Below are 13,893 nucleotides of genomic sequence, written 5' to 3'. Positions count from 1 at the left end.
ATCATATGTGTTTCTATGATAATGCCAGGCAAAGCAAGCACAAAGTAAATGAAAACATTCTGCATAGATATTAAATTTGTGCATGTCCGCTTATTTTAGATATGTGTTTACATGGATCTATTTATTCCATACATCAAGATATTCACATCCAGTCTTTTCTAGTAGTTAAATCAACTTCCTGACTACAAACATCTCAAGTTTCAAAGCTCTCAGAGCTTGTGCGATTGATCTGCATTAGTTTATATGCCTTAACTCCCATACGGACAGGCTATATTTTAGTCCTTTATTGGTTTTGTGGTGTATAACAATATCTGTTAAATTTAACAATCTTAGCAGTAAAATATTTTTAGCCAAGAATCCATTTCATATATGGGAGACCTTAGAGATGAAGAAAAACATTGTTGGGTTTAGTTCTACCTCCGGTAGGGGTATCTCGAAAACTAAAGCACTTTTTGACCATTTGTCACTAGCCTATAATGCGCGAGCGCAAATCTCTCTGCTTGCGCGCGGGAACTGGGCGCACGCTCTCAGTTTTAAGTGCAGGCATACTATCTGATGAGCGAGCCCAGAGAAAATTCTTACAAGAGCAACACTCTCTGATGAGCGAGCCCAGACATTCGCGTTCTGCACATTATATTCCGGGCTCGAGGACAGAGATTTGCGCATTATATTAATGTACTTTCGTGCAACAATTCTGCGCTCTCGACATTTGACAGGGCAATAACGCCATAAAATAACGTCATATTTTGGAAACAGGAGATGAGCCCCTGGTCTAATGCACCACCTGTCTTGAGAATCCAGTTCTCAAAGACTTTACGTTACTTTTAGTCATTATTTTATTTGGGTAACACACAAACAATGGATGAAAAGTTTAGAGCCCTACTGATGATTAAGTCTAGAGTGTGTCCACCTTTTGTTTGTGGGTCAATGTACATGCTGAAGTCCAAATATTCATTTATCACCAATTAACTGTTTGACAAAGACTTCCTGCTCCGAAGTGCCGATCTGAATCAACCGAGTCGCGAACAGGCTCCGAAGTGCCGATCCGAGTCAACCGAGTCGCGAACATGCTCCGAAGTGCCGATCCGAGTCAACCGAGTCGCGAACATGCTCCGATGTGCCGATCCGAATCAAACGAGTCGCGAACAGGCTCCGAAGTGCCGATCCGAATCAACCGAGTCGCGAACAGGCTCCGAAGTGCCGATCCGAATCAAACGAGTCGCGAACAGGCTCCGAAGTGCCGATCCGAATCAACCGAGTCGCGAACAGGCTCCGAAGTGCCGATCCGAATCAACCGAGTCGCGAACAGGCTCCGAAGTGCCGATCCGAATCAAACGAGTCGCGAACAGGCTCCGAAGTGCCGATCCGAATCAACCGAGTCGCGAACAGGCTTCTGAAGTGCCGATCCGAATCAACCGAATCGCGAACAGGCTCCGAAGTGCCGATCCGAATCAACCGAGTCGCGAACAGGCTCCGAAGTGCCGATCCGAATCAACCGAGTCGCGAACAGTCTCCGAAGTGCCGATCTGAATCAACCGAGTCGCAAACAGGCTCGAAGTGCCGATCTGAATCAACTGAGTCGCAAAAAAAAAAAAAAAAAAATTTATATATATATATATATATATATATATATATATATATATATATATATATATATATATATATATATATATATATATATTCTAAGTAAACAACAATAGCAACAATAGTTTAGTAAACATTTTTTATTGAGACTATAAAAAATTATATTATATATATATATATATATATATATATATATATATATATATATAAAATTGTTATTTATTCCAAATATGAGTTGACTTTACCTTTTTCTCCTCATGTGGTGGATGCAGATCCTCCTTCTCGCTCTGGCTTCTATTCATAAAAATGGCCGAAATAAAAATCAGTCTGTAATAAAGTGATGCACATGTACTGTGAATGGAACAGGAAATGTGTTTATAGGAAGAACCTGTTGTACCCCAGTTGAAGTAAAACAACAATAAATGATTGATTCTTGCTGAGATTTGTGCTGTAAATGCAAGCCGTTGAGATCGCTCTCTCATTGGCTTCTCTTGGTTCTGTCAGAGGAGGTTAATGACTCAATGCAGTCAGCAGCAATCTAAATGATCGCTGCCAGAACAAAAGTGCATCCATATTTATCTTTTCGGTCAATTTCCCATTAGTTCTAATATAGGTCCGAAACTAGGGAGGCTTTACTGGGTAAAGCAGGCACACAAACAAATTCATCTTCGACTATCGTAATCCATTAGGTCTGCACTCTTTCTCTTTGTGGCAGATGTAAATTGTGTTTTGTTTTCCAGCCAAACATAATCTCATTGAGAAGAACGAATGGTCAGTTCTCTCTAGTGGGACCGGTCTAGTGAGAAACGATGGTCCTAAATACTCGTTTCAGATTACCACTACATCATTCCTTAATTACTCACCTCCACTAGACCAGGACACCAGCTAATTAGTTGTTAAGCCCATCTACAAGCTAATTAATTAAGTGTGAAGGGCCACAGTGTAGGAACAGGCAGCAACAAATCTCATAACCGTGCTGATGAGACCAGTCTGAGTTTGGGTTATGATGGTCGGTTATTTTAGTCTCTGGAAGGTTAGTACAAATTTAGTCTCAGCCTCTGACTAAATATTCACTCAAGGTCCATTAAATCAAATTATTATTTTTTAAAAAACAGTGTTATACATATAAAAAAATTTTAATGGTTCAAATTTGTGCTATTACTTTACTACTTTTATGTATGTATGTGTATATATATATATATATATATATATATATATATATATATATATATATATAAATTATACCAATGTAAATATTTTCAAAATTTATACTGTGTGTGTGTGTCTTTATATACACACAATAAATATACCCAATACACACACATATATTATGCAAACAAAAACTTTTATTTTGGATGTGATTAATCGCAATAAATCATTTGACAGCACTAATATATATATATATATATATATATATATACTGTAAATAGATATATCTACTGTTCATCATTGCCAGTTCCTGTTTTAATGAGAAGTTCATTACAACTTACTCTGCCATTAAAATTATATATTTTATATTAAATTGGGGGAGTAACTGTTATGTATTTCATTAAAATCAGTGTTTATTATTTGCACAGGAGCCGAGCTCTTTGGATTGTTTAACTACCCGGGTCGGCGTGAGGGTCAGCTGAAGTACTACACAGTTAAAGTGCCTCTTCGAGTTCAGCCGCAGGGCGAGGGCATCTGCACGATGGAGGCCAACTGGCTCGATCACATGACTCAACACTTCAACAACGGAGCCTCACTAGTGGACGGATACTTTCAGCTGACCAGAGACAACGGTGAGTTAGTGCTGATACTTCATCACACTAGTGTATTTTACAAAATACTATGGTAGTACCATGATTCAGTGATGCTATTAGCATTTGATCCCATCACTAAATATACTACATGGTGAAAGTGATCAGAGCCAAACTTTGTATTACTATGGTTTTCTAAAAACTTATTAAATGGTGGAATGTGTGTGTGTGTGTACATATATATTTATTTTGACAAAAATAAAATTAAATACATGACCTCCCTAGTAAAAAAATAAAATAATAATAATTATATTAAAAATACATTTATTTCATACTAAGTATAGTTCAAATCTATTAACCCCTTAACGGTCACTCACGTTTTTGAAGACTTGAATGTCCATGATACAAAACTAACTTTTTATAATTCATGACTGAAAACATTTTGTAACATGATAATGATGTACCATTTACATGGTAATGCAATGTCTGATTTTAAAATGGGTTTTAAAGGATTAATTTTGAGATTTTAAGTTTTCAGGTGATATATAATTTCAAATGAGAAAAAAAGTCAACGAAGAAGTCTTTTTTTAAAAAAGGTCAAAACTCCTGTTATAATTTAAATTTTTGAAGGTGCACTCTTGTCAAAAATTAATCTATTACTTTTGCTACATAATTTTTAACAAAAAACATTGGTCAATTATATACTTTGGAGTCTTAGACCTTTCCAACTATATATAGTTTGTCAAGATTAGATTAGATTTTATTGTAATATAGTGAAGTAAATGTAGGCGTCCCGTATTCAGGATGGGGTGACAGTTTTAATATATTTACTGGCAGATAACTCAAGACAACCTTGACCAAATAAATAGATGAAATAAAATCACAAACATAACACAGTTCAAAAAAATTAAAAATAATAAAAATAAAATAATACAATTTGGTAAAAACTTGTTTTATTTTTCTAATATATATTATATACCATTTGTAATTGTATAGAGGTTATAAATAAGTGTTACGATATTATTAATATTAATATATGTTCATCCTATAGATGATAAATGACTGAATTAAATGCGTCTTCTAATAAATGGATGAGCATTATTTAGAAAATTGATTAGTTTGATATTATACTAGGGTGCCATATTTTATTTTCTGACTAATTAATTAATCATGTTATTAAAACAGCTTATTGGTTTGGCTCACTTGAGTGCACTGAAAGCATTTTCAGGAAGCGCAGTAGAGATCTGTGCTGTGGATCTCCAGCACTGAGGGAAATGCACTGGTGCTTTGAGTTGCGCTTTCTTCTTTGATGGCTAACTGAATATACGCCGTTTTGTGGCTGGGTTATGACATCGGGGACATGGGGAGAGGAGGGTATTTGTCATCATTTAGAGCTTTCTGGGTCTTCAGGTGGTAATGGTGTGGCAAGAGAACGTGTGCAGTGATAGCAATGATGCAAAACCCAAGCTTCTTATTAGTTAATTAATTTTCTTTAATGACTCCCCTGTATAGTCAGTAAACCCCTGCCAAGTTCTGTGCTGTTCTACTGAGGGAAGACGTCCTGAGGTAATTACTGAGCAAAAGCAGATTTAATTTGATTATTATATTTTCTGAGGAAAATAAGAGTGGTATTGGCCTGTGCAATACCCAATGTCACAAAAGTCTGTATTCTGACCTCTAGATGTGACACAAGTTCCTCATTCAATACAAATTGCCTGTTTTATCTCTACCCAAGTCTGAAACAGTAAAAGCAGACATCTATTTACCAAATAACACGACTTGAGACATTATTCGTGTCCTTAAGACAAAGGCAGGACAAGCAATCAAGTCTAATAAACTACCAGTGATGGGAATAACGGCGTTATAAATAACGGCGTTACTAACGGCATTACTTTTTCCAGTAACGAGTAATCTAATTGATTACTCTTCTCATCTTAATAACGCCGTTACCGTTACTGCCAAAAAATGCGGCGCGTTACTATAACTGATGATGAAGCTGTTTTTTTTTTTTCATCAGACCAACTAACGTTAGATCTCTGAGCGAGAGGCAAATACTTTTTTTACTGTTCTTCCTTGGTTAGTGGGCAGAGCACGAGACAAGCGCATAAATGCTGACGATTGGCTGAGGTAGAGTAAAATTTCATTGTAAGCCAATCAGAGGTAGAGTTGGGCGGGTTTTCGAAAGCACGCATAGTGATGGGAATTCGGCTCTTTTGACTCAGCTCACTGAAAAGAGCCGGCTCTTTGGCTCACAAACGGCTCTTTAAATGACTTTGACTATAATATTTCAATTTTTATTACATAATTATTTAATTTCTATAGGCTAAATTTGAAAAAATAGAGTTGGCTCTTCAGATATGCGAGCCAGCTCCCGAAGTTCAACTAAAAAAGCCGGCTCTTAGAGTCGGCTCATTCGCGAATCGCGAACGACTCCTCAAAAGCTCATTCGCGAACGAGTCGATCCATCATCACTAACGCTCATTCGCGAACGAGTCGATCCATCATCACTAACGCTCATTCGCGAACGACCCATCATCGGACAGGACAGGACACACAACGAACAACACAAGCCAGTCAGTCAACGAGAGACAGGTATGGCGACGAGCCCAAATAATCCAAAAGTAGCCTTCTCTAAATAGAAGTATATACATTACTTTTTCCTTCAAGAAATTAAAGAAACAATAAAAGGAAATATCAAAAGTTCCCAAAAATCTATCGTGTTATTTGCATTGATCCACTATATAAACATAATATCTACATACATGCCATTTGATTGGAGGCTAGTCTCACTTTGTCCCACAGCAACTTTTTTTTTTAGATGTGTGTACAATGTTTCATGTTTCTGTTAATAATGTATTGTATTAAGTGTCCATTTCATTATAATATTCAGATTTATCATAAATAATTGAACATGCACATGTATTTTAAGTTCCTTTAAAGAGGGGTAGAGGTGGGGTCACGTTTGAGCATTTAAAATTTAATTTTACTTGAAAGTAACGCAATAGTTACTTTCTTAAGTAACTAGTTACTTTAAAAATTTGTAACTGAGTTACTAATTTAGTTACTTTTTGGAAGAAGTAACTAGTAACTGTAACTAATTACTTTTTAAAAGTAACTTGCCCAACACTGTAAACTACTAATACGAACCGTGACTATGGCCAATAATAATACCCATGCTTGACTTTGCAAAAGCCACTAATAAATAGAGTTAAAAATGTAATACTCTCAATGAATAAACAAACTAAAAAATATGCACAAAAAAGTGACTGTACAAATGACTATAAAAAAAAAAACTACGTTTACATGACTTTAAAAAAGGTGGAATACTGTATATTACATACCCAAATAAAAATGTAAAGTAGAACACAAATATTTATAAAACTATTAAAAAGTGTATAAAGAAAACAATATCTAAATATTAGATGAAAAACTTTTTTTTTTCAAATAATACTAACAAAAATATTTTAAAATGCAATGCATAATAAACTAAAATACAATTTTAAAAAAGGAAATAAAGTGGAATAACTAACAAAGTAGGACACAATAAAAGAAAACTATTAAATCAGTCTCAAATAAAATCAAATATATAAAATTAGATGAAACTAGAAACTGAAATAAATAATTTGAAGTACTAGTAAAACTGAATTAAAGAATAAAGCTAAACAGTAATACCACAAAAAAATTGACTAAATTGCATTACAAATTTACTAAAACATTAACAGAAAATATAAATATAAAATTCAGATGTTGATAAATGCTACAGCAGGGCATAATATAATATTACAATAACACTGTGTGCATATATATATATATATATTTTTTATTACAAAGACCACTAATAAAAATGTTAAAAAAAAAAAGAATATATATATATATATATATATATATATATATATATATATATATATATATATATATATATATGCATGGGATATTAAATACAAAACTTGACTTTATAAATATTTAAAAATAATAATAATAATAAATAAAAGTAGAATATATAACCTCATAAGCAGCACTAAATTAATATGTAAAGTAAAACACAATATGTTTCATGAGTCGAGACAAATGATGGTGTTCATGTCAACCACACGTGTGAAAGAAAAACAACAGGAAGTGAGGGCCGTGTTAAAGCAGGAGGACGGCGAGGTGCTGGCAGAGCCCCGTGGAGACCGGGAACAATGTGATATCAAAGCAACAGCAGCATGTAGACTTTTCATAAGTGTCTGATTACATGAAAGGCTGGAGACGCATTCATTATCAGGCCTGTGAGCACATGGGCCAGATCTCTCCAAATTTAGCTCCACTTTGAGTCTGGCCTGCGAATGCATAATGAGAACTCCATGGTGATGCACTCCCACAGTGTCTTCTCATTCTCGCTGTAAACATCAACACGTCCGGAATATGTGAGGAGGGATGCACACAATCATAACACAACCCCATCCCAGACAGATTCTCTGGGAGAATCTCTCCAAAACATGGCAAGGTTACGTTTCACCCCAAAATCAACAGGAAATAATAGTCATATTCATGCCACAAACCTCGCAAGGCTAATAGCAATGCTTTCCTTCACAATGTATTTACACTAATCATATTCTGCATAAAAATAATGAAGCTCATTTTAAGACTGTAAACATGTTTTGCATTATGACACAATTTTTTATAAAAGTTAAGCATAATATATATATATAAAAATATAAAAATATATATATTTTTTTAATAGCAAAAATGGATATAAAAATGTAATGTTTATATGTATATATTTACTTTAAATAGCAAAATGGATATAAAAATGTAATGTTTTGCCGTAATTTGTATGTAATAAATGCAGGTTTGGTGAGCAAGAGACTTTAAAAATCATAAAAACATAAATCATATAAACTCTAAGGTGTTTAAGGTAAAACTATTCTTTTAACAATAAATTATGCATCATTACATGCAAGTAACCCTAAACCAAACCCTAATCCTTAACCCTAACTATACATGTAGTTAATTAACATTACTCAGTACTTCAATTTTATAATTAAACTGTATCAAGGACACCTTAAAATAAAGTGTAACCTTAAACTGAATACATAAAAATAAAAGCTAATTCAATATATATATATATATATATATATATATATATATAAAAATACTATAATAGTAAATAATAAAAAACATCATTATTATTATTATTATTATGGTAATGAGTATTTGCATGCAAAGTATGTTTAATTCGCGAATATTTGTCAAATGTAAAGTACTGGATGATTCTGAAATATTGTAGTCACCATGTTGTTAAAAAAAAAAAAAAAAACTTGTATTGATTTTGGAGGTGAAAAATGACCAGGACATGTTCTTGACAGGTTTTGTGAGATTTGTGGTCCTATTTTATAGAAGATCAAAATGATAGTCTTCGAGATCAGCGGTGGCACGGCCTCCTCCTCCTCCGTCTTCAGAAACTGCCCTCCAGGTGGCTTTGATATGAGTTTATCCACCGGTGCAGGGGTGGAAGGGGGTTTGTGGCGGCTTAAAGTCTCCTGATGGATTCTGCTCTTTGTCGATGCTGTTGGTGTGGCGTTCTGCTCCACTGATTTACTTGTGCACCTCGCCTGTGTCCTCGTCTAGCTTTGCTTCACTGACATTGGAGTTGTCCAGGAGAATGTCCTTTATAAGGAAGCTTTCCTTTCGCCTCTCTCGCCCTTAGAGACGGGTTTCCATGGTGAGAGAAGGTGGGAGGCAGGAATTGGGGATTAATGTGATGGGTGTGGCATGCCAGTGCCGCCCATCAGGCCAGGATTGAATTTGCAGCTCAACGCCATCGTTATTAAAGATTCATGCGCTCCACAGGAAAGCAACACGGTGGTCCACAGGTTCATCACTGTTCCAGGTTTAGCTCCCGGTGAATAGACGCCAACAATGTTGACTAAAAGGTTTCTTTTGTCTGACTTTTGCTCCGGTGCTGAATTTCCCCTTCCTCAGAAAAGACTATCCACCCGCAGCTGCGACACATTCATGCGCCTGACTATTCATGCTGTTCTGCCTATATTCAGATGCACGAAGGCACAGATATTCAGCGGATGAATTTCCAATAAGGTATTATCTCGGTATGAAAGGGATTTTGGAGATACCTCCACTGTCATTTTCCTGATGCACAAAAGAATCAGAGAATGAATGGAAGTATTTGAACAGGTCCATGAGGGAGAGAGAATGACAGACATACCTATTCACGGCATTAAAGTGAAGAGCGTCATTTTTTAAATGTTAAAGTCAACATGAAATCCAAATTGATCCTATTTAGTTTCTTAATACACGTACCTGGTCTTATGGAGCGCATTCACACTGCAGCTAAATACGGATGTCACTCCTCTTCTGACTGTTCAAGTGTTATTCTGAACATCGGCGCCATTCAAAATGGAATTTAAAATGCTTTTGAAATTCCAATTTAGATTGTGAATTTGAATTATGGCTATAAAAAGAATGCAAAATTCAATTTTCAAAGTGAATGTCATGAAGTATATTTCAAATAAATAGATGGGTAGATCAGTGGATAGATCGATATAGAACGATGGACGGATGGACGGATGGATGGATGGATGGATGGACGGACAGACAGATAGAAAAACAGAACGATAAAAATGATGGATGGATGGATGGATGGATGGATGGATGGATATATAGATGGATGGACGGATGGATGGATGGACAGATAGATAGAAAAACAGAACAATAAAAATGATGGATGGATGGATGGATGGATGGATGGATGGATGGACGGACAGATAGCAAAACAGAACGATAAAAATGATGGATGGATGGATGGATGGATGGATGGATAGATGGATAGATGGATGGATAGACAGACAGATAAATAGAATAACAGACAAATTCAATGATAGATAGATAGATAGATAGATAGATAGATAGATAGATAGATAGATAGATAGATAGATAGATAGATAGATAGATAGATAGATAGATAGATAGATAGATAGATAGAACGGATGGATGGACGGATGGGTGGATGGTTAGATAGAACAACAGAATGATAAAAATTATAGATGGATGGATGAACAGAAAAACAGGAACGATGGATGGATGGATAGATAGATAGAAAAACAGAACGATAAAAATGATGGATGGATAGATGGATGGATGGATAGACAGAAAGACAGACAGACAAATAGAACAGAAAAATTAAATGATAGATAGATAGATAGATGGATGGATGGATGGATGGATGGAACAACAGATTGATAAAAAATTATAGATGGATGGATGAACAGAAAGACAGACAAATCAATAGAATAACAGAACAATAAAAATGATAGATAGATAGATAGATAGATAGATAGATAGATAGATAGATAGATAGATAGATAGATAGATAGATAGATAGATAGATAGATAGATAGATAGATAGATAGATAGATAAAGACAGATTTATGGAGAGAGATACAGATTGACAGAATGATAGATAGAACTATAGAACAGCTGATAGACAGAATGTTAGTTAATCATTAGTTTTGCGTTTGTTTGGTGCTGGTAGCCTTTAACCTTTAACAAAGACAACATCACTGTCAGGACAGTAAAGCTTCTCTGAAGTAGTTTGTCTGCTCAAGTGACTGACATTTAATATGTTCACATCCTCCTCCCTGTCTCGGCCCGTTTCTGCCCCACGTCGTAAAATATACATAAGCTGTCTTGAGCATTAGCAGCTCCTTAAACCTGACCGCTATCAGTCAGCAGGACCTGGCCAGACTAACTCCACATACCCCCGACAGTCTCACTCCATCAAACGGACAATCTCTCTCTGTCAATCTCCATAAACGGTCCTCTCGCAGACTCGACGGCTTATTGAGCCCATGTCTGGTGCGTCTCCCTGTCGGAGTCGCTCACCTGAGACACCGCAGACAGACTCGACAGCTGAGGCAATCTCCCTCTGACTTTTCCAATCACTATCCCAAGTGGGAACATCTCATGCAAGGTGGCCAGAACAATGGCTTTGTTTGAAAGGCCGGTGAGATGCCTTCAATTGAGTAAGTGCAGTCTTAAATGGGTTTTTTTGATGGAAGGATGCAGGCAACAGACACCGGTCCCCTCCCTTTCCCGAGAAAAAACCCTTTCCCATCGGGGCCGGCCCACGGTCGCCCATCCCTCAGTCCCCCTATAATGTAATCTGGAGTGTCTCCCAGAGCAGACAGGGGCAGCACAAACAGTATTAGTGTGTAAATGGAGGAAGCTCTTGAGCCATGAGAGGACACAGAGCAGAAATAACACGGGATGTGAGCCGGCTCCCAGATGCCCCTGTGCTCGTCTTCAATACTCAGCAGAGCTTATTATCCAGCCATATATAAAGATCACTCTAAAACAGGGCCAAACGCAGGAACCACATGGGGCGGCAGCGACATCAGGCCATTAAAATGTGCATTTGAAAGAGCTTTATTTATTTCGCCCGAAATGTTCTACATTCCAACATGGATGTGTTGGCTAATTAGGCTGGTCATTCATTAGTCTCTGTCTGTCTTGTTGCTGACACTTGGAAATATTTCAAATGACTTCCCCATCCGCACATACTCTCTCTCTAGTTATATTTTTATCACCTAGAATTCCAGTTATAGTTGGTGTCCCTTTTCTTCCTGTGCTTTCGTACATTTAGCTTTCATGGAATGTTCTGGATATAATAGATGTTAAAGCGAAAGTATATCCAAGAGTGAACCCAACTGATGTTCTATAGCCATCATATTAAACCCAGAACACTGACTGATTTCTCCTCTATCTCTTGCAGATTTTCTCGTCAAGACTGTGGACAGTGTGTTTGTGTTCCAGGAGGGGATGGAGAGTGACACCAATGCAGCTGCTGCGTACGACGCTATAGTGGTGGAACAATGGACAATCGTTGATGTGAGTTACACTCAAACACGTTTGCATTCAGTCATTCAGAATACTTTTGTCATGTACACTGTAAAAATGATTATTCAGAGTATAAGGTAATTGGAGAATGTTTTACAATAAAAAAAACTATATTAACCTTTCTACTTCAGAATTTCTTATTTCATTTCAATGCATTACTTTTCATTTTACTGTAATTATTTGTGAAATGTATTAGAATTGAATACTCCCCTTCAGCCGATCAAAGATGAAGATGAGTTTGTTTCTGCATCAGATTTGGAGAAATGTAGTATTCCATCACTTGCTCACCAATGGATCCTTTGCAATGAATGGGTGCCGTCAGAATGGGCTTCTAAACAGCTGATAAAAACAACAATAATCCACACCACTCCAGTCCATCAGTTAACATCTTATGAAGTGAAAAGTTGTGAGTTTGCAGTCAAACAGTCATTAAGATGTTTTCATTTAAACCGTTGCTTCCGGGTAAAATATGAAAAACAAAAACATTGCTTTCTTCAGTGAAAAAGTTGTCTGGTCTGAATCAGGAAAAGAATATGCACAGATCAAGCACTGTTTACAAGCAAAACAGTGCTAAAGAAACGAGAGTGGATTTCTGGACTTTTTTTACTGAAGAAAGTTCATGGAGAGATAATGGAGAGGATGCATTGGTAAGAAAAGGATGCAATGCAAAATTTCTCCAAATCTGTTCAGATGTATATAAAAAAAACTACATCTTCAATGTCTTGAGGGTGAAGAAATGTGCAGTTTAGATTTTTGAGAGAACTATTTCCTTTCATTTGTTGCACAAACTTAGATTAGGCAAAAACTGGAAGAAAAAAAAATGTCTAGAAGCACAGCACGAAATGCACAGAAAAAGCAGGAAACCCCCGTTTGAGTGACAGTAATGGTTCCTGCTGCTCAGAGAGTCTTAGCCATGCTTGCTGAAATCAGATATTGTGCCAGTTTGCCATTGATTCTTTTCAAGTTGGTCTAGCTTGGGCTTATTTGGGCTAGGTGTGTGTGCGTGTGTGTTAGGAGCGTGCAAAGCGTGCACCATCATGTTAGTTAGCACTGTGTACTGATGCTATCAGGGTAATCGAGTTTTAAGCTTTATTCTATAATCCTGCAGCTCTCAATCGCTCTCTGATGTCCTCTCTCATTTCCTCTCTTCTACTCGGCCATGACGGTGTTTCTGTAGTGGAGAGTAAGGACACTCTGTTTCTGTCCAGCATTATCCAGTGCCTCTTTTAAATCTACGAGTCTGCTCCACATCTCCCAGCATTCAACACGATTGTAATTTAAGATTTCATGAATGGTATTCAGTTTTCATATTGTGTAAGGGCAGGTTGATGTATATACCAGACCCCAGAATCATACAGATTCATCTGACAGAAAGGGATTCTCACTAATGCAGTAAGACATTTTGAATTGATCTGTTCAGCTGCTGTCTGACTCACTGTCTGCCTTCAACATTTTCTGTCAGTGATAGTCTTCAATGAGCCTGCATGTTTATTTCAAACGTCTCAAGAAATATGTTTCTATAACAGCATCAGACAATCACTGCACATTAGTCATTCACTCAATGATGGCATTCTGAGAAATGCTTTTTTTAATGTAGTGCAACAAATAAAAATGTATGATATCATTCAATATATTTATTTATGTAGTTATTACAATTACAATATTCTACAATTTA

General features: G+C 36.4%; 1 protein-coding gene across 3 annotated transcripts in view; it reads left to right on the top strand.

Moving 5' to 3' along the window:
• The window catches only part of LOC127974776 (raftlin), a 95,240-nt gene that overhangs the window by 60,014 nt on the left and 21,333 nt on the right, over positions 1–13,893 (top strand). For all 3 annotated transcript variants that reach the window (XM_052578280.1, XM_052578281.1, XM_052578279.1), the window contains exons 6-7: positions 3,162–3,365; positions 12,094–12,209. In XM_052578280.1, coding sequence (XP_052434240.1) covers positions 3,162–3,365; positions 12,094–12,209 — 320 coding nt within the window. The remainder of the gene's footprint in view (positions 1–3,161; positions 3,366–12,093; positions 12,210–13,893) is intronic.

The sequence above is a fragment of the Carassius gibelio genome, chromosome B16 (assembly GCF_023724105.1).
Source record: "Carassius gibelio isolate Cgi1373 ecotype wild population from Czech Republic chromosome B16, carGib1.2-hapl.c, whole genome shotgun sequence".
Lineage (NCBI taxonomy): Eukaryota > Metazoa > Chordata > Actinopteri > Cypriniformes > Cyprinidae > Carassius > Carassius gibelio.
The sequence above is the reverse complement of the archived record's forward strand: the minus strand, read 5'-3'. Positions and strand labels throughout refer to the sequence as shown.